Source organism: Heloderma suspectum, chromosome 5 (genome assembly GCF_057233095.1).
Source record: "Heloderma suspectum isolate Gila_16-S chromosome 5, 16-S_ref, whole genome shotgun sequence".
In the NCBI taxonomy this organism is placed as follows: domain Eukaryota; kingdom Metazoa; phylum Chordata; class Lepidosauria; order Squamata; family Helodermatidae; genus Heloderma; species Heloderma suspectum.
The window spans coordinates 112,159,036-112,181,618 of record NC_139462.1 but is presented as its reverse complement, the minus strand read 5'-3'; the positions used below and the strand labels follow the sequence as shown (position 1 = coordinate 112,181,618).

The 22,583-nt window shown below is 37.6% G+C and overlaps 1 protein-coding gene across 3 annotated transcripts in view; it reads right to left on the bottom strand.

Moving 5' to 3' along the window:
* Positions 1-22,583, bottom strand: part of DHX15 (DEAH-box helicase 15) — a 56,699-nt gene that overhangs the window by 6,220 nt on the left and 27,896 nt on the right. For 2 of the 3 annotated variants that reach the window (XM_084857016.1, XM_084857015.1), the window contains 6 exons: positions 13,381-13,548; positions 10,202-10,288; positions 9,269-9,418; positions 7,749-7,857; positions 5,876-6,067; positions 2,468-2,590 (listed from right to left, as the gene is read on the bottom strand). In XM_084857016.1, coding sequence (XP_084713142.1) covers positions 2,468-2,590; positions 5,876-6,067; positions 7,749-7,857; positions 9,269-9,418; positions 10,202-10,288; positions 13,381-13,548 — 829 coding nt within the window. Of the gene's footprint in view, positions 1-513; positions 709-2,467; positions 2,591-5,875; positions 6,068-7,748; positions 7,858-9,268; positions 9,419-10,201; positions 10,289-13,380; positions 13,549-22,583 lie in introns of all 3 variants that reach the window. The other variant, XR_014792189.1, reaches the window with a different exon arrangement.

The window sequence follows — 22,583 nt, the reverse complement described above, 5'->3', positions numbered from 1 at the left end:
TGTTCAAATATTTAAAACTTAGTTCAAGGAGGCCAAGACAATAGGAAACAGCATGGGGAAAAAAATAAATAATAGAAAGTCATTATGGGCTGGTAAGTACAATGGGCTCTATTCTACAAGTTTTGTAATGTTTCATTTCTGGATTCTGGCATGCCATATATGAAAGACCTAGCTGCTTTTAGGCTAGGAGATGGCTGACAGCTGCTAGTTTCTGGTACAGAATTCTCTAAAGAACATTAACTCTGATCCAATAGTGCACAGGTGCAGCAGCTGGGACTGCAGAAGCGTAGTCCTTATAAGGAAGCTAGTACCATGCTGATCACTTGTTTGGTAGGGAGGGGAGAAACTGAATCCACACCCACCCAATCCCAAACAGCTAATCAGTACTATTCCAGCTTCTTTTAAAGGGCTATGTGTATACAGCCTTGGCTGTTGGATGGACCTGTGAAATTGTGCATGACAATATGCACGCAAGATCCCACTTCTACATGCGTAGGCACAAACATCAAGTACCGTGCAGCCTGGACAACTAAGCACTGGGATTTTTCCAGCCCTGACTCCATTCATATTCTCCCAGTGTTAAATGTGGAAACATGCTGGTGTTATCAAATGGAACAGATTTGCACTGTTGAAGAGAAGATCCGAAGACCATCTATGAGCCCTTCAGAGAGTACATAGGGGTGTTCCAACTACAGATGAGGAATGCATCTAACAGTTGCAATAGAAAAAAAAACAGGCAGCCTGTAACTGTAAAACTCACATTCCATATAAAGACAAAATACATTTCTGCACAAGGTAAAAGCCGACTAGCATCTGCCATGACACTTCTGATCTACCAGCAACTTCAAAAGTTCTTCGCTTTTGCTTGTTTAGAGAAGAACAAATCTATTTTGAACCATTTTCATATCTGTCAAACCATTACCTTCACATTTTAATTTACAGATTATACAAGCAAGTGCAACTACTCTGTCAGGTAAGTCTTCAAGGAAATGGAGTAATTCACTGTTTCACAGAGATAGGTATCAGTTCTGACATGAAAACCAATGATGAAAAATATAAATTGAAACCTAGGTCATTCACCCCAGTTCTTCAGAAGAGAGAATTGCTTTTTCTGCTCCACACTTTGATCTTGGACTAACTTTTTACACAGACTTAACTAAACAGTGATGTTATTGGAAGACTGAATACATTAGTGCAGATAACTCTCAAGAGCAAACAATATCCTTGTGACAAAGTTGTCACAATTACTTGCTACCCTGTGAAGCAACACCTACCTGCCCATTACTCAGTAATTCAGAGTAGTTCTAGTATCCAAAACTCAGCAACTTCAGCTAACTGAAACTGATCTCATGATCAGGAGTCAACAACAGATTTGTGCATGCTCCTTAATCTAGATTGACCTTCCTCTGCATCCCCCACATACACACACACACACATTTTTTTCCTAATGATTTAAATAAAACTTCCAACCGAGTCATTAATGCTCTCCTCATCTGTAATACCTATTGCAATATCCAGTACCTCTAAATAATAGATATTCAGATGTTTTGTATTGACAAAACACACTCAATTTCAATTCAGCAATGAGCAGAAGAATGTAACATTAATGTTTTCCGTTTAGGTATAGTCAGGAGTCCACAAATTCTGTCTGGCCTTCGTAGCTAATCATTATTTTCCTCTACCTAGATGTTAAGTCCCATCCTACCATGACACTACAACAATATATGTATTTTCAAAGAAGTATCAGTTTAATCAAGCAAGTTATATATTAATAACAACTCAGGGTTTAGCTGTGTTAATAAACACATGAAACTATCTTTTTTACTTTTACACTGTGATTTATTTAATGGCTTTTGGTCATTTTCCCCTCCCCCATTTTTTAAGACTGATCTCCTCCCACCCAATCTCCAACCCTGTTAGATGGTCCAATTCATGTTGGGATCAAAGCGGTATAAGTCTCAAAAATTCTGTGAATTGCCCAGAGAACTTCGGCTGCTGGGTGGTATAGACCCCTGACATAAATGCCTGAACTGAAGAAAACCATTTCTCCAATAAGTAGAAAATGCAAAATTATCCCAGTGAGATGGAATCTGAGAATGTTCAAAGCACTTCACATACATATCTTAGCAATCTTTACATCCAGAACGTAAATGAGGTCAGTCTCTTTATCCCCGTGGTGCAGATGGAGAGCCTAGGCTGAGGAAGTGTAGCTTGCCCTAAAGCCACCTAGTGAGCTAACGGCACAGTCGAAATTTGAACCACCGACTTCCCAATTTGAACTCGGCACCTTATCCACTACATCAGCTCAGAGTATTTTCCACTACAAATACTGTCTTTTTGTAAGTGGTAATACATAACTATCCAGTAGTCTCTGCAAAAAAAGTTTCCAGCTAGAGTGAATACACATTCATCAAACTGTAAACACCATGCACTAACAAATACACAAGTATCGCAAGTTTATACTCACTTTGTTTGAAAGCATGGTAGACATTCAGCAACGTCAAATGATCTCCATCTATGTGGGCGAACCTCATCTTGGCCTCATCTGCAGCTTTCTTGGCTTCCGTGGGGCGAACAAAACACTGTGGGACTAAACAAGGTTGGTATGGGCCCAACACAAACGCCCATATCGATGAGTCACGCATTCACAGATAGAGGAACAAGGCCTAGCTAGGTCAGTTCACAGAGCATAGGGCAGGGCAGGATGGCCTCCAACTGCATCTTGGACTGTCTACTACCTTGAATTGGTACATCAACACCTAACCACATCTGCAAGACAAGAGGATTTCAAAGCTACAGAATGCCTGATTATTTTGACTAGAAGTAGGCATCAAAAAAATCTATTCTGAAGGCCATCAAAGTTCTGTAATGGAAGGATCATGTGACCTCAGTGAAAACCAAATGCTGATAGCTCTACCCAATGCAGTGGAGACAATGCATTTTCAGAGAAGTAGTCTATGGTCAATAGAAACCTGTGGGAACGAGGGGTATTCAGCAAGAGGAACCCCTAAAAACATTATGCCAACAACTATTCTATTGATAGCAAATATGAACTTGTATTATAGCTCTGTCATCAACAGCAGGCATTGCTATCAGCACTGGCAGACAGAAACATATGTGAATAAATATATAAATATATAGCAGTCCAGGGCTCTGATGATAGCGGCAGTGGTGGAAGGTAGACTGCCCAGCAGCTTTATCAGACCTTAACAAGCAAATCTGAATTTAGTGGCTTGAGACTATACTTGTTCTCCTTACATATCAATTTCTCTTTAAGTAATGCATTTTAATTTAATTTATTTTAATTTAAAAGGTCAAAATGAAGGATAATTAATGACCATAAGCAGTGATTTCACCACTTATAGTGGTAAACACTCCATAAAGCAACTCGCTTGATGAGTTAGTTCTAGTTTCTCAGCCTCATACATGAAGAGTGAAGTATTTTCCCTAGAGATTGTGTACAAAAATAATATTCCACTTAAAAGCTACACATGTGTTTAAGTGAAACTAATCACATTGAATGATGAAAGAACAAGATGAATATCTACCTGCTCCTTAAACTCCATGATATTTTTTGCCTTAGTCACAACCAAAGCTCATAAATATTGTTTAAATCATTCACACAATTTTAAACTGGTCTTTTAGCCTTCTAAAAGTACAGACATACTGGGAAATGACTGATAACAATACAGAAATTGAATACTGTGCACAATTGCAATATGCCAACAGCAATACTGCAAGAGCCACATGCATAATTTTTAAATAAAGTACCAAAAGTCCAAAGAGAAGAGTTTCTACAAAATCAAATCAAGTCCAACATCCAGAAACAGAAAACAGTTTAAATGTTGTGGCTCTAAGGCTAATAAAACACCATTCACTATTACTGCATATTTCCATTAATTCAATGTTCAACTAGAAATTACAGATAAAAATTAGTCATGTTTATCCTGCAAGTAGTAGAATGAAGAGCAGTACTAATTTTTATCAGCTTAAAGTCATTTTATGAAGGCCTTAGTTAAAAAATATATAAAATTACTTCAGTTTAGCTAACTTCAATAAGCAACACTATTTTCCTCTTCATTTTATCTACCACTTGCATATAACACAGTACTGTAAGGTTGCAATCCCATACCCATTTTGCTGGGAGTAAGCCCCATTGAACCCAATGGGAATTACCTCTGAGTAGACATGTATAGGATTGCATCTAAACCTGTTATTAGATGGCTCCCATATGTGTTTTGTTCAATGTGGTTATGTTTATTGGTTCTGTTGTTGACACTTTGTAGAAAGCAACAGGATTTTAGAAAATTGTGCCTTAACTGCATCCAAGAGGGTAACTATCCTTCAGAATAAATGTCTTTTAGACTGTATTCTTAATACAATACTGTTAAATGCAACATTCAGTACAAGTTCTTAGTTGAGAAAGAATAAAGCTACCATATGTATAAATATTTTGTGAAGTATCTATAAAGAGGAGGGCAAGGTTTAAGTAAAATGTCTTCGTTCAAAATATTTATATATACAGTTAAAGGGATTAAAACATAAGCAGCTCATAGAGAGAGCTCAGATCAAGTCTTAGTCTGGTTTGACGAAAATGCATGGCATAAAAAGGCAGGCATCAACCTACCACCACCTCCGCAAATAAGGCTACAATTTACATGAAACAATTAGATTCTGCCCTGCCCATCTGCTCTGAGTCTGAACTGTCAAAACTCTGCAATAAACATTGTAGCTTGCTTTTAGAAAAATACTGTTATACTGTTAATATGCTGCAATAATAAAGTGACAGCTTGTCTTACCCCCAAACCTTTGTCTTTTGATCTACCGTGAACTTCCCCATTTCAGGGACAACCGAAATATATCTCTTTTATAATTTGGTAAGTGGTATTGTCTCTATTACCATAATGAACATTTGACATCTTGTTAACTGTAGAATATAACTATAGATTACCAAGTATGGGGACGGAGGTTTAACCATATAATCTTTCATTTCTTTCCTTGCCTACACAGATTTTGAACAGGTTTTTTTCCCCCGGAACCAACAATTAAAGTCTTAGGCCAATACCCAAATAACCACATGCTACTTCTGCATGCCCAAGAGGGCTCTGGGCTTGAATTTCTCAAACAGCAGTTTCCCAGTGCCAAACCACTTTTGAAACTCAGTCAGTTTTCAAAAGCAGTGAGTGATGTGACATGAGTGTGCTGTTCAATGTTTTAAAAAGCCCACTGGGCATACCTAAGCCCTCAGATTTACCCAGGTAACTCTTTAGACTCCAGCCCTAATGAAACTCGTCAGTTGTAACAAAATGATTGCTATTCAGACAAGTCCATTTTATCCTATCTATGTTTTCCACTTTTTAAAAGAATAGGAAGTAGTAATATTAAGAAGTTGCTTCTTCCCCTAGTGTTCCCTTTAACAATGAAAATTCGGGAAGTTTACATAAGAGATTTGCTAGGATTCTCCTTAACACAACTGGAATGTTCTAGTTATGGAACTGGCAATCACAAGCTAGAGGACTGAAAAATAAAGTGGATGATTATTGCTCTTGCTCACTTTGTAACAAAAATCATGAGCATACGTGCAATTTTTAATAGATAGAAATGTGTTCCTATGGTCTGTAATCCTTAACAAATAAATATATTTTTTGTTGCCATGAGACAAGTTAGATCACCATTTCACACACAATGACTTCTTTAGCTTCAGTTTTGTTTTCATTTATAAACTTTACTCCATTATGAATCACACTATACAGTAACTTTGAAAGGCACAATTCAAGCTTTTTAAAAGTTATAAGTCCTGTTGCAGGAACAATAATACAAGCTTCCCCTAACTGGAGATCTGTGTTTTGATTGGCATCTCTGTCCCTGCTATTACCTGACAGCATGGCAGTAATAGATAGAATCTCATTAGAACAGTTGTAGTCGCAACTTGCAATAACCATTTTAGCCAGCTGTGGATCGAGTGGAAATTCTGCCATCATGGATCCCAGTTCAGTCAAGTCTCCATCATCATTTAAAGCAGCTAGGTAATTCAAAAGCTCTAGGGCTCTCATCAAGGTTTCCGGAGCTGCAAAAAAACATGAGTTAAGCTGCCTTTAGCAAGCAAAAATATAACACACTGTTATAAACAATCTCATTTTTCATTCTGTAGTTGACGAAATTCAGAACACAAGCTGCCATCAAATGAAATTACTGAAATCTAGCAACCAATGAATCAAATAAAACTCTGGAGTTGGCTTTAGGGTTGTGCTCAAGAATCAAAGCTGCTTGGGGATTAGCAATTTGACCAGTTGAGATTTGGCTACAGATATGCTGATTTGCAGGCTCTCATCTAGCCATTTCATACATTTGTAAATAACAATATTTATTATACTAGATTTGGCATAAGCTACTTCCTATAGTCTATGGCACGTTCTTGCCCTTCTATTCTTAAGATTTTCACAGCATAACTTAAAATCATTCAAAGCTTTAGAATACTCTATAACACAAGTTCAGCACGACCTTCCAAATTAAGTTGTGGCCCGAGCAAATTGCTGGAGCTCGAGGTATCCCATGCCAGATATCCTGATGTTCATGATCAACTCACGTTTCTTATATTTTCCTATGCTATTACTCTACCCACAATTTCAGTAGGAAGGTAGTGAAAGGATTGAAGCTTTCATTTTTGTATGTTACATAACACTAACTAGTTGTTATAGTGCTTCTGCTCACCTTTCTTGTTTAGACTGATAACCCATTATCAATCTTGTTAGTCTTTGTTGTCAGGACTAAGGGGGCAGTTCGACCTCAAAGGATGCAACTATCTCCATCCTTAAAAAAGACACCCACACCTGTTGTTTGTGACTTCATAGCCTTGAACAGAAGTGCACAGTAATGATGGGGAAGATGCTCTCCTCAAGAAAGGCAGGGAAGGATTCTCCTCCTCTATCCCCAACTTTTAATCTCCACCTGAAAGCACCCCCTTAGAGCCCCTATTTTCCCCTTCTTTCAAATTATTTAGGAGGAAGCCCTCCTCTAGGTGGTTGCAAGTGTGTTCACTGCTCCATGCCTATAGCTGGCCCCTGAAAGTCTATAAGTAATGAAAGCGGTCACGGACATAGAACACAGAAGTGTACCCAGGAAGGTATTCAGTTGCTGTACTATGTAAGTTACTTTACCACTTCAAGTAAGGAACTGAAGCTGAGAAATAGCAAACACTACCTAGCATTTTTATGACCAAGACATATGAAGCCAAGTCTTCCAAGTTCAATATATTATCTTTTGGACCTAGCTAGCTTGTTTGGAGGATTCCAGTTCCAATGACCATGGTTAAATCCATACTACAATAGTAAAAACAACAACAAAAAAGCCAGCCAAATAAATAGTCAGTAAAATAGACTAACTGGTTTCAAAATAGGGAGCCACTACTGAGTATGTGGCATAAAGCTGCTCAGCATGGAGAAGGCTTAACACACTGTACAACTTTACACATCTGAGATAGCTGTTACACAATTAGCTCTACAATTACGAGGCACTGTGTAACAGATATGTTCTCACATAAAGACAGAAGACTTAAAAATAATAATAATGAGTGCTTTCTACCAGTGCCTGGTGCATGCAATAACAGAGATTAGAGAGACCCTGTTATAATCCTTTTCAGGTAGTAAATTTAATTCAGGTTATGCCAAAGCCTCCAAGTTAAAACAAACAATATAGATCTATCTTATTATATTTCACAAACGTAATTTTAGGAATTCATAAAATTGTACCTGGTGGGTCCATAAAATCAAAGTGAACCAAATCATCTATACCAAGTTTTTTCAACTGTAATACCACAGAACCCAAGTTGGACCTCAGAATCTCAGGATAGGTGTTGTCCTATGAAATAAATAAAGCATTTATTTTTCCTTCACTTTAGTATTAACTCTTCAATTTTTCCTAATTTCAAATGAGACGAATGTCACCACTCTTCTCCAGCAAAAACATGAAGATTGGCTCCACAGCTGGCACAGAAGGCTGCAGCCACAGCCCAGCATATCCATAATACAATGCCTTCATAGGCCAAGATACAATTCAACTGCAATTCTGTGCAGTTACATATATCCATGTCCATTTATTCACTGAGACTTAAAACTGGATGCAGTAAAAACTGCATGGAACAGATGTACACCCATCAGTACCAAGGATGCAATCAAACAAAACAACCCAAGAACCACCTCTTAAATATATACCATTAATACACATTTAAGGCACACTCCTATGCACATTTAGATAGAAAAAAATCCTACAACTCTGAGCATCTCCCAACCAGCATGGTTGCCTGGGAGTTGCAGAATGTCTTTCTGTCTAAACCTGCATAAGATTGCACCCTTAATGTATCATTACAAAAAGTGACATCAATTTTATGAACTTGCAGATAAAAGTTTATGTTAAACGGTTACTAAACGAACCCACTTCCATTTTAGAGGACTGTATGAGGGAGGGGAGGAAAGGGAACATATGGCAATAAGAAACATTTTGTGTCAAACATCTGGAAACTAATGTTGGCATATCACTGAGTAAGAGCAACTTACTATAAACTGGGCACAAGATCTAGGTCACACAATAAAATGGCAATGTTTGAGAAAATATCTGGATACAGCATTAGTTTTTCACATTATACTAACTTTGGGAAAACAGGACAATTGGACAACATAAGATATGTCAGAAATTACGCAAAATTAAGGCTCCTTACCAATCTATATGCTAGAAATGTAAAAAAGGAATTGGGAACTTACTTTAATTAATGTTGGCTTCTGCTTTTGCTAAAATATACTAGTCTAATACGGAACAATTAACAGATGAACTGAAATAAAAAACCTCCTTTCCCCCTAATATTCTTATTTATGGATTTTGTACATGCTAGTATCTTGCTTGATAATAACAGCCAGAATTCTTTATGCCTATATCTGTGTATATGTATTTGCAATTTTAAGCATTAATTTTAAAAGAAAGTAATGACACCAAAAAAACATTTATAAGAAATAACTGAGGTCAAGGCAAATGGAAAAGTTGCACCTTTTCAGCATTCAAGCAGCAACACCAGTATAGGGAGATGAATATCTAACTCAACTTACCACAACCAAAATTATCTAATAAGCAAACAGTCCAGTCTTCTAGCATGTCATATATTTCCCAATGGCAAAGGAAACCATTATTATGGGATAAAATGAATTTTTTTACATCCTGCATCAAGCTTCAGCACAATAACTGGACTTAAACTAAACCCAACTAACTGAACATTACACACCTGCATCTCAGTTTTGTAAGCCTTCTCCGTATACAGTCGGAAACACTTGCCTGGTCTAGTACGACCAGCACGGCCAGCCCTTTGCTGAGCTGAAGCTTTACTTATTGCAGTCACCAAGAGAGATTCCACTCTTATTCGAGGATTGTATACCTGTTTGATGGAAAAGTTAAATATAGAAAACAATCATCTCAATCTAGTACGAGTGCAAGAGGAAAAATTTGCTCTTTAAATCTCTAAAAGAAGCACAAAATTTTGTGTACATTTGTAACACTTCTGTAAGCCACCAAAGCAACCCATCCATTAGAAATTTAAAAATGCACTATAAAAATAAGCACTATACTATTTGGTAGTGGGAAAACTTTATTTTTATGTTTATTGCCTTTCACATAAAACACCCTAACTTTATTAATCTGTTGGCATCCTGCTGAACTCCTCCAATTTTAATACAACTAACTACATTTCAAAATTCAAATTTGAAATATGGCTGAAGGAATCGGTTCCAAAAGGTAGTTCATTTTTAACAAGGCATGAAGCCAAGCCATATCTACCCACCAACTAGTTATTTGTAACAGAATTTAATAAGCAGGCTGGCATTGTAACTGATTTTTTTTTAATTGCTTTAAGAACCAAGTGCCCCCTGCCTGTCCTTTGCTCACACTTTTTGGCACTTTATGCAGGAAAGTGAAAGCAAGTCCAAAGAAAGTTCTTCAATAAGCTGAAAACTGCTTTAGAACCAATTATTATAGCACTGAAAAATTCTTACACAAACGCAGCTTTACCTATTTTCCATCTACTTATGGATTAAGTCAACCAAGCCCATTAAGCAACAATACAGGTAGAATAGAATACCATATACAGGCCAATTCTACAGTGTTTCCATCTTAATTTTGTGGAGGGAGGGAATCCATCATGTATGAAATAATCTATATTTACCTTTTGCTTAGCAAATCCAGGATCAATGACAAATACAACACCATCTATTGTCAATGATGTCTCAGCGATATTAGTCGATACGACAACCTGTTGAAGAGCATAATTTTTCTACTGCGCATGTTACAAATTAGGCACAAGTATTGGTAGAAAACATTAAACCATTTAAGAATTCAACAAAGGTACAAAGACAGAGTCCAGTGTTCATATAAGGTCCATTAAGTATTTCATAGGCTGTCCATTAGATCAGGCAGCAAATTTTGTAACCTATAGTAGTCGGAAACCATAGGGCTTATGACAGGCTATCTACTAGCTGGAAATCTTAAAGCCCACAATTTTTTTAGCATTGACAAGTTTCTCTTTTGTTGGTTTAATGTCATCGCAATCATGCTAGTTTTGAAATAACTCAAATTTGAACTTGCATCAAACTAATCAATACAATAAGCATTTCCTACTACTCTAGCTCAGTTCAGACTGAGATATGACATCAAACCATACTTAAAGAAGCTTATCTATGGTATTTGGCAAGATGTCAACTGTCAAGCTATAGTTATGGCCATTACTTCACTTCCATGTCCTCTTGCATCACAAAGGTAATGAAGCAATGTGTTTAGAGGACAGAAAACAAAAGCACACATGCAACTCTAACTCATCGTTTGTCCATTTTACACTTGGAGATTCTAAACTATGCTTTGTTTGATATCCTATATCAAACTGGTCCTATGTAAATTAAGACAACAGTTTCAGCTGACTTGTTCAATAATTTTGAAGGAGTTTCTTGTGCACAAAAATATGTCGTAAGTTACGTAAGCAACACTCTATGTATACCTTGTCCTAACAAGCAGTAACAAAATCAGCTTATTAAGCATGCTCTGTGGAACCCCTTTGGGATTACACACACATTTTTACATTTAGGAAAACCTGAATCTCTCATGTCTTTTTCAAAGGTACTGCAAAACAATAAAACAGAAGGTTAAGTTATGCAGCGATTGCGAAATGCACAGTCAGAATTCCTCTGCACCGCACAGAAGGCCAGGACACAAAAGTCAGCAGCTACATCAAGCAGCTTTAAATGGCTCCAACTAACAACCATCCCCTCATAGCGACTAAGGTTTGCAATGGCACTGAAAGGCCCCTGACTACTGTGGTAACTGCATAAACTGCCTGCCATATTTACCCATTCAAACCAGGAGGTGGACATTTTATGTCCACCAGTCTTAAGGCCATGTATAGACAACAGCACTATAAAATCTATAAAATTAGTTTTCACAGAGGCTAGAGTGGAAAAGGATAAAAAATGGATGTGGGTATTATTAGGCAATGATGGATCTATTATGCCATTGTCCTGAAACATTATTCAAACCATTTTAGGCTGTGGGTTGAGAATTGGTTCAGCAGAGGTTTACCTCTGTTTTGAAGAACAATGCAATGCATCATATGAATAGTTTCTCTTAATTTGATTCAAATTAAGCAAGTCGGAGGTGTACTGCACACTCCCATATACATGAGGCAGTGGAATTCCCTGCAATTTTAGCAATTTCTACCACTTAAACTTGCTGTTCCTATTTCTTCCTGCATTTCAGATGATCTCTATTTATCATTACCTAACATAGTTCCTCCAGCTCATATTTTATCTGTCCTGCAGTGTCACCCCTTGCACCCAGATAGTGTGGTATATGCATGTTATTAAAGCTACAGAACCAAGTATAGTAACAAAATGCCTTCATTTCATTGTGTACACAAAATCAAAAATTAAGATGATTCACATACATGACTAGAGGTCCTGACTACAAGCATATTATATAGGTTTAAAGGGGGAGGGGTGTAATGCCCTAATTACAAAGTTGGGGGGGGGAGTTGATTATATATTGTATTGGTCTTTATTCATTGCACCTGACACTATGATTATATAGAAGCAATAATTCTGCCACAAAATGGTGCCTGCCATTTGGGAGGGCAAGCTTGAAGAATTCCAGAAATATATTGTAGCTGCAATTCCACCAGTGGTAGCACACCATGCAAGTGGGTCGTGAACAAGGGTAAAGTTTCTGTCTACAAACAAGAATAGCATGAACAACTATTCTGTACCTCTTTCAGTAGTAACATTGCCACATTATGTAACACAACTGTATTGTGCAAAGTGGGTGAGGTCTCCAAACCCAATCAAGGTGAAGATAACCTACATAAGAATACCTAATTTTCAGGGAGCTCTCTCCTCCAACCCAATGTTGCCTGAAAATATGGGACATGTTAATATGGGCAGGATTATAGTCATGACCACTCTGTTGTAGGTATCTCCAGCACACACACACACACACACACACACACCCAAGTTCTCTTCCGATCAAGAGTTCAAACCTGTATAATAAAGTGAGGTCCTGGAAGGCGCCAACTCAGATCTGGACATAACAGATTAAGGATCATTCTTCCTTGCTTTCTGATCTTCTTGATCATTCATAAAGAGATTTTTGGATTGTTTTAAATCTATATTTCTGGCTCCTCCCTTAAAGGGAGCTCAAAACCTCACTGTGATGCATCATTCACAACTATCAGCAGTATGGCAAATCATTCAAAAAATGCCCATGACCCAACATGATGCATTAACATCAGGTTTAAGAATTAATACACCCAATCTGGTTTTCAAACTGCATTTTCCAATATTAAGGGTAACTCACCAAGTGTCTCCCTCTTCTGCCTCTCTATTTAAACCATTTGTAAAATTCCATTGTATTACATGAGGTACATAAATCATGAATTTAATGCTATTTAATTATTTAACAATCCTTGAATGTATTTAGTTTAAAAATTAAACATAATTTTTATTCCTGCTTACAGGGCAAACCCGAATTGATTTCTGTATAGAAATAAGGGCAATGTAAAAAACATGAATTATATTTATCATCACAGCATCCTAAAAACTTGCATAATATACAACTGGAGAGACAGAATTGAGGAAAGAAGAGAGAACAGGACCATATTTCCTAGATATCAATGGTATTAACATGAGAAGCCCAGAGTTAAGATCCTCTGTAAATTTGAGTAACCTCATTACCACAAAATATGCCAAGACAGAAAATGCTTTACAGCACAAACCTATATATGTGCACTCAGAAGTCCCACTGATTTCACTGGGGCTTACTACCAGTTAAGTAGGTACAGGATTGCAGCTTTCATAAACTTACCTTTCGTCCTATTGCACCATTTGGTTTTTTTGGAGGGGGAGGCTCAAAAATCCTCTGCTGCTGCTGTGGCGGAAGTGTGGAATACAACGGAATGATTTTAATATCACCAACTTCAGGGCCCAGATCATCGATTTCACGCTTTATCCTCTTACAGGCTTCATCTATTTCCTACACAGATAAGAGTCCATGAAAACTGTTAATTTTTTTTCAGCTTAATTGCTATGAAGACTTAAAAAACAGTCTTGTTACAAAACAGGTTATTTTTAAACTAATTTGGACACTTGTTGAATTTTCAATGGGACTTCCACAGCAATCCAAGATGCCTCATATTCTTTATGCGAATGAGCATAACAGCCTTATTTGCATTCAACACCCTTTTTTCTTTTAGTCGTATTTCCTAATTAATTCTCTACAAATTGTACTAAAATTGAAATCTCTCACCCAGGAATATGAAACTGCACTCATGACCTTTTCAATTTTCACAATCTAAAAGAAATTGATGTGCAAGATATTTTAAATAAGCCAATTAAGCTTTAATGTCACGTATCACTAATGCAATTATATGGAAGATTTGCTTCATTGTACCTAATGAGAACAAACACCTTTACAGTATAAACATAGATGTTCAAGAAGTACATCCTTCTCAGTCCAAGTTATCAGGGCTTATGGTAGACCTTACAATTCTACCTGAAAATATTTTTGCATCTTCCCAAGTAAAGACTGCAAAGATCTTGAACTTTAGGGTATTTTCTCCACAAGTTAAGATATTCTTAATGATCTGAGCAACAGTCTCAAGAGCCAGCATCGCCTGTTAATCTAGCTTACTTCCAACTAAATGGATGAAAAGGCTGAATAGTAGGTAGAAGTGATTGTCTTATGCAACAGTAAAGATAATTTATACCACTGGAGGCAAGAATTATGAAGCTCTCTGTACACAGAAATGTGACAGAAATTATTATCCTTTCACTCATTTTCAAATCAAAATTTGATTGCAGTTGTCACTTTTCTTCCTGTTCTACTGAATACTCTAGAATTACACCACCTACTGACCACTTCACAGGTCAGTAGAATGTACAATCTACGTAAGAACTAAAAGACAAACTATTTCCGGTCTGTCTTTTAGGAGCGTATTGAAAGGGGGAGGAAAGACATGAAAACCTTTTTGAAATCCAAAGGGTTTTTTATTATTATTAAGTGTCTTCTTTCAAAGTGATATCAAAGTAAAAAAGGTTAAATACTTCTATCACTCTGGGTTAGCATGCCCCCTACTGGTCTATTAAATTAGAAACAAAAATTAGACATTGGCTGCTTAAACCTATGATTTAGTTATTTTGAATCTTTGAATTGCTTAAAAAGTTCGGACAAAAACAGGCCAAAGTACGACCACAAATAAACATAGCATATTTATCCAGTAGCACATTAAGTTTATTAGTTTTATAATTTGCTACTAATCAGAAACAATAACTATGCACTCCAATACATGCTGCTTTTACTCTCTGCTTGTCAAGTACTATATCATCTGTTATAATGACAGCGCACATAAATATGACAATGGTGGTACAAAGGCATCACAGACAAGTGCTTAAGATTACACTGCCTGATACTGTGGAACTCAAGGGCAGTGACCCAGTTCACACATCATGATGATGGTGGCTTCTTTAAACTATATGTTATTTGTGAGCAAGCATGCTGCCTCCTGACTGCTTGCCACTTCCGCTTCATTTCCCCTTTGGTAAACAACCCAGGAATGCCCCATCGTGCTCTGTGATGTCCAAATTCAGTGCTCTGGGTTGCTGAGGGAGAAACAACCCAGAGTTTTAACCCAACAACAAACCTGAGTTGTTTACGAAAATGGAAATGAAGTAGAATTTGCAAGCGGTCAGCAGAGGTCACAAATAACCTATGGTTTAAACAGCACAGCGTTGTTGTGACATGCGAACCCGGTCAATTTAAGAGCACTTAATTGGAAGATTCATCTGACAGAATACCAAGACTTGCGCTTCCTGTTTTAGAATATGGAATATAGTGTGGTAGGTTTATAAAAGTCAGACTATGACAAGTGTCAAGATGGGGAGGGGGATAGTTTCTATATGAATAATGAATAATGAATGACTTCAGTTCAGTTCTCCAAGTATGTGTTAGAATCAGAGAGATTCTACAGTTAGCTTGTCTGGATACCTAACTTATCCGGATAGCTTTGGAAGCTGCTTGGAAACAAAAATAGAGGTCACAGCAAGCCACCTCAATTACTGACAGGGTTGGGCCCTGCCATCTCTGCTACAGAAAAGAGCAAAACTGCTGTTAGAATAGCAAGTGTGACTAAGAACAAGGAGCTTTCTTCCACCACGGAGAGTGGAAAACAGGGCTACCAAAGCAACTATAGAGGGCTCTCTGAGAATCCAAGAAAGGTTGCTAAGCAACAGTGACAGACTCTTTTGTTTCTTCTGGGCACACCAATGAACTGAAGTGTTGGCTCCCTAAGGAGAATGGAAGGAAAGTATTTGCTCAGCTGCCTTTCCTTCCTGTGTGCCACTTTGAGCAGTGTCTGTACTTCCACTCAGTTGACCAGCTCCTACAGAATTTCCATTTCCTGGATACTTAAACTATGATAATTATGGAATGCAACACGGAGAAATACCCAGGCACTTGTTATATAAGACGTCTGATGCTGTTTCCTAAGCAATGTAAATCTATTTCCAGCCTTAAAGTATTTTGCACACAGTGAACATACATTCTAAAGTGGTCCAAACATTCCAACTTTTGAAGTGGGTAATGGCAACTATATGGGATGGGTGGATTGGGGATTTTTTTTTTAAATGAAGAAAAGGCAGCTGCAAAGTACAGTAGGAAAGGACTATGTAAGACTTTCTCACTAGGAGAGCTTTGGCACAATCTGCCAGAGCAGAGTATTTTACTGCCAATCAAGAGCAACTTATCGTATAAAATACACATATTTGCTGCTTGGCCCTTTAAAATGTATGGAAACAAAGGACTGTACCCACATATTTTAAACGGAAAAGATGGAAAAGACATGCAGCCTTTCAGAACTGACACTTCAAGCATACATCTGGGTACATATATCCTGGTACAAAGCATTGCCTCAGAAGCCCCTGACGAGAATCTAACATACCTAGTGAAACTAGGTCAGAGATGAATGGAATAAGGAACTGGAATGCTCTATACAGATAAATCAATGGAAAGTTGCCTTAGCTTCCAAATGTACTATTTCTGTAGATATAAAATTGAGACTGATTCAACAAAAATTGATGTTTTGGGTATACTGGGCACCACAAAGTCTTGCTAAGAAGAAGTTGGCTAATGTAATGAGGACAATGCCTCATTGAGGTATATGATGTGGGTATGCAGTGCCTTCTTTTTGGTTGGATGTCATTGCTTGTATAAGTTTTGTTCTTGAAAAATCTGCTATAATAGCGGATGTACATGCACTTTTAAACTATATCCCTATGATGTAGGGATTAACAGATGGACAGCAGAAGTGGATAGTGAGAGTCTTTACAGTTGCAAAGAGACTTATACTTCAAGCCTGGAAGGGAAACACCCACCACCGATTACTCAATGAACTGAAGGTCTTACTGCTCTTGCCATCTTACTGCTTGTCTGTGCATATCTCCTACAACTGTCAAAGTCATAGGGTGCTTATTTAGAGATATGAACTGCTTATATTAACATATATATCTGAAATGGAAACATTAACCTTTATTCTTCCCCTCCTTGTGTTTTCTTTTTTCTTTCCTTTTCCCTATAGGTAATTATTACTGTTTATTGGTAAGTTTCATAATATGATTTTTTGGCTGTTTCTTTGATTGTTTGTTGTGGTTATTACTGTGTTGCAAATAAAAAAAAATTAAAAAGAAAAAGAAAAGAACCCTAGTGACACTAGAATAGCAATTCCTAGACTGCTGACTACCAGTATTCTGTGATGGTCTTTCAGGATGTCCATGAGACAACCACCAATGCTGAACAGCCAATTTCTCTGAAGTCTCTGAATGTCTATATTGCATTTCTTCCCACACCACCAGTGTGGGAAATTCATGACAGTGAACAGTTTCATTTTATGGCTGCCACACAGGAGTCCTTCAAGCAATCTGCCATGTGGCTGTTGCAATCTAAGAATCAGCAAATTAATAATGACTTGACTGAAAAGATTTCTTAGCAACACAGAGCATGTGCAGTCTTGCAGCAGCTACATGGTATCTAACAATGCCTTCCTGTCTCTTCCTCTTGTGGTGTTGTGTCTTTTCGTTGGAATGCACAGTACAACTGTATTAGGAGTGCAGAAGCAGCCAAATTTTAATTCAGAAACTTTTCAAGTGTCCTCCCACATAGCAACCATAAGGTAAGAGAATATCTATAAAGGAAAATTATTCACCATAAGGTAATGATTAAGAATATATGGATTAGACGGTACCTTCATAAATGATAATTAGTCCCATCTGAGCCCTAAATCGATCACAAAACTTATGGAGAATTATCATGTAGTGCATATAAAATTCCTTAGCTTCAGCTCCATCAAGAATGGAAATACTGCTAAGGTTACCATAGACACTTCAATCCACTTATCAAATGCCTTTTGTTTTGAGCTGCAGCAGAATACATTAGTTAAGTGTTAGAATACATTAGTTCCACCATATTTAGGGCTACTATGTGAAGAGTATAGGGGCTTCATCGGCAAGTTAAAAATTTGAAGATGCAACTGAACATTCAGACATCTGAAATGGTTTGCTTATGTGTCTGGTTGTAATGAGTACACAAGGGTGCAGTACGGAGAGCAAGTCATTTGGTAGGCAATTTAAAGGGATTGAAGAAATATTAGCAATATTTCCATCTCTCTTGCGGTTTACATCAAAGAGCAGCACATAGGCTGAACGGCCAGTTCATTTTCTATACAAAAGGACTGATTCCTCAGGTCCTGCTTTTTCCGTAGAAGTTTGTGTAGGATTTTTCTTGCCTGACTACTAGTCACATAAAAATAAGATGTTACATATTTTATTTTAAACTGTGTATGTAATACTTACCCCACTCACACACACACACTTACACTTAAAGTGTTTGACTAATGAGGCAATTGTACATTTACATTTTTGAAGTGGAAAAACTATTTTTGTTACATAGGAAGAGCAGTAGTTACAAGCTTTTCTTGTTATTAGTAGAATGTAAGGGCAATTCTGTATGTTAATTTTTTAAAATCAGATTATACAGATTCAACGTATTTTCTTGTACCCCCAAATTGCACTATGAATCATTAGCAATAGAACATAGTCCATTGGCCCTGAAAGTTATTTCCTACAGTCACTTAGCTAACTGAGCTTAGGTAAATCTCCATTTGATCCAGGAAATAGGGGTGTTGGTTCTTAGCCATACCAGACCAGCATGTTTACACGTATTGTTCCAAACCATGGCCCTAGGAAAGTCTGGTCCATTGGCTCTCAAGTAACTATAGGACATTAAAAGCTACTGCAGGCTCACACTGAATTACAGCATTTGTAACACACTCATTCCTTCTTTCTTTCAATATTAAGTTGAGCAGAACCTCCTAAGCTAAAAGAAATGGCTGCACGAGGATCGAGAGTTTCTTCAACAACTACATCGGTAGGCATGCCTCACCTGGCATAAGGTGATAGTATACAAATGAAAGAAGTACTAGTACTGAATGCAAGTCCCAGAAACAACCTTTTACATCTTATCCCTCTATGCTGGAAAGCAGGACTAGATTCTGCAAGGAATTTAAGAGCCACCATTCAATAACATTCCTGGAATGAGAAAGATATGGGAGTTCCATACCCCAGACTAGGTCTTGATCTCTTTAGCCTTCTTTTGTATGAATAGAATACAGAAAGTCATACAGCTCACTGCACATGGAAAGAGCAACTGAAATACTGTTTCATGTGTCCAGCCAGACAAGAGTGTAGCTTCTTTAACTGGGGGAACCATACCGCTGAATCAAATAACTAAAGACATTGGTGACTGCTCCCAACTCAGATGTGCCAGCATGTAGTAAGAACCTAAGTTAATGAAAGCTGTAGGGGAGGAATACCTCAGCACATTCACTTCTATCCACAAGCACTCACTGAATCAGACAAGCCTTGCCACAATGAAGCTAACAGGTTTTTTTCATTAATATTCCAAGGCTCTGGATGGGGATTAAATATATTTTTGCTAAGCAGAAAGCATTTGGTTTTCTTCAAACAAATTTTATCCTCCTGCCCTGCTGCACAGATAGTTGCTACTGAATACTGACTTATGAATTCTTCAGATATTGGTGTTATATGTTAGAAGAGGAAGTAGGAATCTCATTATGGGCCCTTTCAAGATAGGAAAAGTAAATCTGGAAGTTACATATGAAGAGAAATGTAATATAGTTAAAGTTTGTCGTTATAGCTAAGGAAAAAGTTGAGAAAACACTCTTCTGATAATTCCCCTCTAGTGTCTTTTTTTGCTTGGTTAATTCAAAATCTAAATTGAATTGTCTCCTGGTAATTTTCAAATATGGGAAAAGCATGGTTTAGTAAAAGAAAGGGCTTCCTTCCTTCTTAATAGAGCACCCTACAATATGACAATATTTGTCAATGAGTGGGAAAGGAGACTATGCATATTCCAGTACTTTCAAATTAAATAATTTCTAGAGTAGGTGATGAAACAAAATGAACTGGGAACTTCTCCCTTTTGCAGAAGGACCTAAAGGGTTGTCACACATAGAAGGGGGCTGTAAATTGTTCTTTATCATCCAAGACTGTAGGACATAAAATAATGGATTTAAGATACAGGAAGACAGATTTCAGTTGAATATCAGGAAAAATGTCCTAACATTCAGAGCAGTCAGACAATGGAACTAAGCGTCTAGGGATATAGTGGGCTCTCTGTTGCTGGAGGTATTCAAGCAGAGAGACTGGATAGCCATCTGTCAGGGATGCTTAAACTGGATTCCTTCATTGTGCAGGGGGACAGAGTTGATAGCCTAAACAGCTCCTTCCAACTCTATGATTCTATGAGAAAATTCCGGTGGCTGTTAAAGGGCTACTCTCAAAACGTTAGAATTTATTGTTACAGAAAGATAGGAGCGTGGGGGGCTACCCATTCAGGACAAGGGACAGTATTCACCACTGCAACTCTGCTTACATTATTGATGTACTGCTAGCATAAGGGACCTCTAGTGGTACACCAATAGCATAAGCTGACATGACAGGTTTCCCTGGAAACCCATCATGCTAGCTTATGCTATTGGCGTATCAGAGGTTCCTTGGGGTACATCAATAGCATAAGTGGAGCAGCAGTGTTGGATACTGCCCAAGGTGTCCAATGGTTTCTCTTTCTCACTTTAAAACACACACACACACACACACACACACACATATACACACACACACACACACACCCCAAAAGCTATGCTACTACTAGAAACGATTGTGGAGCTACCTGAGCATAGCCTGGCATTATTCATTCCTAACAGCAGAGTATCCCAAAAAGGACCAATGCTAGATCATGCTGTAGCATCATTTCCAGGGACAATGTACAGGAAAAAAGATGGGTGGACCAACTGGCCAAGGGGGGCTGCCATCTTTTCCCTCCTGAACTGGGAATGATGCTACACTGTTGGACGTTTTGCTTCAAGTAATAGAAAAGCTGTGTGTGTGTTTTAAAAGGAGAACCCTTGGTTATCTATTGAATTATTATTAATAATTAATTATTAATAATAATATTAATTATTAATTATTGAATGGTATCGTCCTTTCCAAAAATCGTTAACATCCACCCTCCCTGGGTAAATTGGGAGCCATTTTTATTGTACCCTCCTGAAACTGACAAATTATTATCATCATCATCATCTATATACCACCTTATTTGCTAAAAAGCCATCAAGGCGGTATACAACAATTTAAAATACTTCAATCCAGCATTAGATGGTGAGGAATGCATAACAGGAAATATGTGGAAATCACTATTTCAGAAGGAATACCATCTGGAATAAGATCTAGGCCCATTGGCACATAACAGCAGCAAATCCTGGGTTAATTAACCCATGATGTGCCGCTATCATTTTGTATATGCAACCTCCCATCAGGCTGATCACAGGTTGCTCCATGTTGTCTGAACCCAGACACTATGGGTTAATCATGGGTTAAACAACCCAGTTTACTTAACAACTAACGGTAGGTTAATTAACCCACTATTTGCCACCGTTACATGAGAACTGGGTCATACACCACTATATCCACAAGTCTGAGAGAAAATCATGTTAAAGCTGTTCTCAAAATACAAGCAGTACTGCTATTCCAGATTCATACTGGTGCTCCTCAGAGCCTAATGCAAATTATTGGCATATATGGTTAGCTGTTGGAAAGTTCAGGACTTCTGGAAATAAATCATCAGAACCATTCAGAGCATAACATCATTTGCTTTACCTACATGTCCTCTGTGATTGCTTTTGGGCTATACAGAGGATAATACCTGAAAAGTCAAGGATTAGTGAATAATTTGCATATAGAGGCTAGGGCAAAGGTAACTGGACAAGATTGAGAGGCCACAGTTAGGAGTTTGGTTTAATAGCTTTATGATCAAATTGTAAATCCAGTAAAGTTTAGAGAAAGCAATCAGAAAATCAGAAACTTTTAAAGAAACTGGGATCTCTTCATCTAGACTGGTTGTAAAATTATTTGGTTCATAGACCTTCAATGTATTTCTGTACTTTCAACTGTTTCAAATAAAATAATTTAAAACAAATATAAACTCCTAATCAAATTCCAAGTTCTAGGGAACAGCAAAAGCCAGATGTGACAGTTATACAAAATTCATACACTTGGGCAAACTAATGACCTACCAAATAAAATAATGTTGTCTCCCATACTATGGAACATCTACATGGAAGAGGTTGTTCAGGACTTTTAGGTGTGGTGTCATGGTAGAGAAATAGCAGAAGTTGGAGTCAGTAATGGGCTGAAGTTCAATGAGACAAGATGGAGGTATGAATGGACCTAGAGGTGGTATTCTATCTGTTTTTGACAGAATTGCACTTCCCCTTAAAGAATCAAGTTTGACGCTTCAGGGTGCTATTAGATCCAGGTTTAACAATGGAGACCTTAAGAGACAAAGTACCTTTCACAAGCTTAGATAGGTGTGCCAGTTGCAGACCCTCCTGGACAGAGAGGGAAGGGCTATAGCTTGGTGGTAGAGCACATACATTGCTT